This window comes from Austrofundulus limnaeus, unplaced genomic scaffold (genome assembly GCF_001266775.1).
Source record: "Austrofundulus limnaeus strain Quisiro unplaced genomic scaffold, Austrofundulus_limnaeus-1.0 Scaffold54, whole genome shotgun sequence".
Classification (NCBI taxonomy): Eukaryota; Metazoa; Chordata; class Actinopteri; order Cyprinodontiformes; family Rivulidae; genus Austrofundulus; species Austrofundulus limnaeus.
The window spans coordinates 1,749,073-1,753,053 of NW_013952456.1; the positions used below are offsets into that span (position 1 = coordinate 1,749,073).

General features: G+C 37.2%; 2 protein-coding genes across 2 annotated transcripts in view; both read right to left on the reverse strand.

Annotated features, from left to right (window-relative positions):
- Nucleotides 1-2,616, reverse strand: part of casp8 (caspase 8, apoptosis-related cysteine peptidase) — a 22,098-nt gene extending 19,482 nt beyond the window's left edge. Inside the window, exons 1-3 of the mRNA XM_014008991.1 lie at nucleotides 2,344-2,616; nucleotides 483-649; nucleotides 142-317 (exon numbers count right to left, since the gene is read on the reverse strand). Of these exons, the coding sequence (XP_013864445.1) occupies nucleotides 142-317; nucleotides 483-590 (284 nt within the window). The 5' untranslated portion in view covers nucleotides 591-649; nucleotides 2,344-2,616. The remainder of the gene's footprint in view (nucleotides 1-141; nucleotides 318-482; nucleotides 650-2,343) is intronic.
- A 247-nt stretch (nucleotides 2,617-2,863) lies between these two features.
- catip (ciliogenesis associated TTC17 interacting protein) overlaps nucleotides 2,864-3,981 on the reverse strand; it is a gene marked incomplete in the record, with an annotated part of 15,417 nt that continues 14,299 nt past the window's right edge. The window contains 3 exon segments of the mRNA XM_014008992.1: nucleotides 2,864-3,152; nucleotides 3,290-3,351; nucleotides 3,438-3,514. Coding sequence (XP_013864446.1) covers nucleotides 2,964-3,152; nucleotides 3,290-3,351; nucleotides 3,438-3,514 — 328 coding nt within the window.

Consider the following 3,981-nt stretch of genomic DNA (forward strand, 5'->3'; position numbering starts at 1 on the left):
TATACCGTTACCGTGGAGGGGTTCAATTTATAGAGTGATATGAATTTGAGGTCATACCGCCCAGCCCTAATTTAAACCCTTTTAAAAATGTACAAAATATCCCTTTAATTACAGCCAGTATTTTGCCTTTTTTGTTTTTACCTGTACTCAGACAGGATAGGGTCAGCATCCATTTCCTCCTGTTCTCTGACTTCAGTGTTCAGCAGGTTGAGCAGATCTGCTCGATGAATAATGTTGAGTAGCAGYGACAGGAAAGACGAATTCTCCAGCAGACCTTTCTCCTCAAGTCTCAAGAACAGCTCTTTTGCATCTGTAATCTGTAGGACAAAGAAATACACAATGACTTATTCTGAGCAGAGAAACTACAGAAAGCCTGTGTAGATCTGAATATACAGATGTGCTGGAGAAAACAAAACACAGTCTGTCTGTTTCCTGTAATATGTGTTTCTCTAAAATACATCAKACATCTTTATTATTCTCACCCCTTCAAGGCGCTTCCTGTTGACAACATCACTGCAGAGGAAGCAGAGCTCTGCCACCTCAGAGGACTCCAGCTCCTCATCAATGCGCGACAACAGCAGCCGGTCCATCTCCTGCCAGCTGCCACCAGCGCGCACGTAGTTTTCAGCTCGCAGCCCTCAGGTTCAAACTGTCAGACAAGATGAAGGTGAAGAGGAGTAATAAACAGAGACCACCACAAATAAAACATCTGTGTGGCTTTTTTAGGTCACGTAAAAATCTGCATGACACAAACAGGCAAGTTGGGGTCATAAAATGWGTAGTTTTTACGTTAATACAACAAAAATAAATGAAACCCAACAGCAGGAGCTGAGCCAGAGGAGTGACACTCCTCACTATGGCACCTGATTGGACCACAGGTCCACACCTGTAGACCGACAAGTCACTGCATGTGCTTTTAAAGACGTGTACCGTAGTTGGAAATTTTGAGGAATACATGGAAAACCTCTGACGGCTGTATTGTCTGGCACTCAGACAATGCATACCTATTAGTATGAACAGAAATCTTTTCTGAACCACTGAACTGATACAAACAACAACTGTGGTTCTGGATTCAGAACCATTTAATAGAAATATGGCAACATCTGGCAGCAAATCTTTAACACGGGATCGACATGGAACAATATTAAAGGGCAAGGCTTAGATGTGTTCAATAAGACAACAATAAGGGCTCGATGTGCAGTCTGCAATCTTTTTTATTTTCAGTTTTAAGACATAAAACAATAGGCTTGTGCTGTAATGTGAATGTATCATAAAATATTGCATTATGTGAGTGTGCCCCCCTGAAATAGCAATGGTCACACTTGCATTAAAGRCTAACTTAGAAAAAGTAATCAAAATACAATACACTACAGGAAAAAAAAAAAGGAAAAAAGGAATCAAAATGCTAGTAGATGCACCAGTCAGAGGTGATTTACATCTGAGGTCCACAGTTCTCKTCCTGAGGTTTGTCACAATGTTTTTAAAAACAGCATCATTAATGATCCTTTTTTTGTCCTAAAACAGTGTTTGCTCTTGTTTTCCATATGTGTATCAATGACACACACATCTCCAACCACAACGAACATCTCCATTTCCTTTAAGGAGTCCATAAAAACAGATTTTTACATTTATTTCAACATTAAAACCTACTGACACGTCTGTCTGTCTGCAGTCCAGTAACAGCCATGAAGAAGATGCTGGAGTTTCATCTTCATCACAGTTACTCCTGAGACTCCTCAGAAACTGTGTCATTGTTTACTTTCTTTCTTTGTCATTTTTGCACAACCTTCAGAATTTGAGTTTATATTCAAAAAGACCTCCYTTTGTGTTTTAGTTGATTGTTTATATATTTAGTTCTTCTACTAATCCAATTAATACTTTTTCTTCATCTTCTTTCCACCTAAAGATGTTTATGAAATGGGACACCAGCTCTACTTCCGCCTAGCCACCATACTAGTTTCGTTAACAAGACTTACTACACAAAATGGAGTGATTTCTGAATTAAATTGTTTAAAATTGTAATTCCCATAGTCAATATCAAATTTATATGTTCAAAATTAATCAAGTTCTACAAATTACGTTCCATCAGGGGTAGTTTCACAGTTTTTACTTCTTGTAAAAATAAAAGTTCTTATCGGTGATGACGTCACATCGCAAAAATAACTTCAGAAAGTTTTAACGCGGTAGAAAACAAAAAGAAAAAAGTCATTTCTAATGACTGAACAGCGTTAAAACACTTTTGGATAGTTGACATTGATAAATTTGTCTGCTACACCGGCAAAACTTTCGATGACTGAACTAAAAATGAAATTACGATGTTCTCACTGACTYAAGACGACTCACCTGTTAAATAACAGCTCAAAGCAAAGGAGAAATGGCTCCACTGCTGTTGTTTGGTCGTGTAATTCTTCTCAAAACTAAAATCTTTTATAAATTTGATCTTAGTTTAAGTTACACGCCTCTCCCTGTCGAACATCAATTTGTCTGCCTTGAAAAAAAAGTGAGTTTCACTTTTGGAGGAAATGACATAAAGATGAACCCCGACTAAATAAAAGTTGACAATACTTTAAGTTTAGATTTAAATATACTATTCCCACTTATTAAGTTTTGTTAGTGTAATCAACATGAGACGTTCACACACCAGACTCACACAGTTCAGTATTTTAAGACAGGTAAGCATTTTTCGTATTTGTTTTTGATTGTGCAAACTTTTATTTTGAAGGAACCAACTTTTTCCGCTTTCAGTGCTTTTTGCCCAGACATGTCCAACTTCCACACCGGTTTAAAATCACACTCATTTTTTATTTTCTCTAAAGTTAAATAAATAAATCTCTAAATCTTAAGTAACAAAATGACACCTCTATTTCCTAATATGTTTTTTAATGTGATATATTATGAACAAATAAATAAAACTTGTAAAATGACAGTTTTCAGGACAGGATGGTGTGCTGTTTGGAGTGTTTTCAGGATGACTGGACTGTCACATTTGYTTCTGGAGGATGACGGGAGGCAAACAGACTGAAGTATTCTCTTGCAAACTGAAAGATATCATCTGGTTTTCTCAGCAGCAGGAACTGCATGAAGTCAGAAAGGAGGGCTCGGACCTCTGGGTGCTCCTTCAGGTAGGACGCATGGTCTGCCTTTAGTTCCTCCTGCCACATCAAAATATAAACACATTTAAACTAAATTCTACTTAAAGGATAAAATAACATTTTCAGGAGGAAACAGTATTTACAGTGAAAAAAAAAAACCAGTTTTTAAGTATCTTATGGTCCAAATAAAGGATCACCTTTCTGTCCAAGAATTCAGATTGTGTTTGCATGTCTTCTTTCCAATCAAGAGGCAGCTTCTCTAAACCACATAAAAAATAAATTAATTAATAATTTAAAAAAAAACATCAGTGACTAGCCCTCTCGTGTCTGTGAGGGAATATCTACCTTTCTCTGGTTTCGATGGCTGCTGCAGAAGCTTGATGGTGACTGGTGATCCCAGCTGTGCTCTGCTGGCCAAGTGTCTGATGACAGATACACAAAATGCTTACTAAAGAAAATAAATCATGATGTCATTTACAGATGTGGCATGTTAAGACTGTTTTATCAGTAAACCTCTGCCATCCATAGTTTTATAATCAACCCAGAATACAAAACATCAGTCAAGACATTATTCAATTTCATGCATTAAAGGGATTCACGATTACCATTTAACACTTGTTTTAACTGTAAAATAAAGTGTCCTGATGCATCTCAGTAATCCAGGTAAAAAATCAAAAAGAAAAAATTAGTATAGGTCTTCTGGACGGGTTCTTCTCTAATGAAAGTTTCGTCTCTCCTCCAAGAGACTTCTTCAGTCTGAGAGTTTCAGGCAAAATTCAGGCTTTTAAGCACTGCCTCCATGTGACTGATACATCACATGGCTATCGTTGACACCTATTCAAAACAACAAAATCCCAGGATTTGAAGCAGAGCAACTTAGGAATAAAGT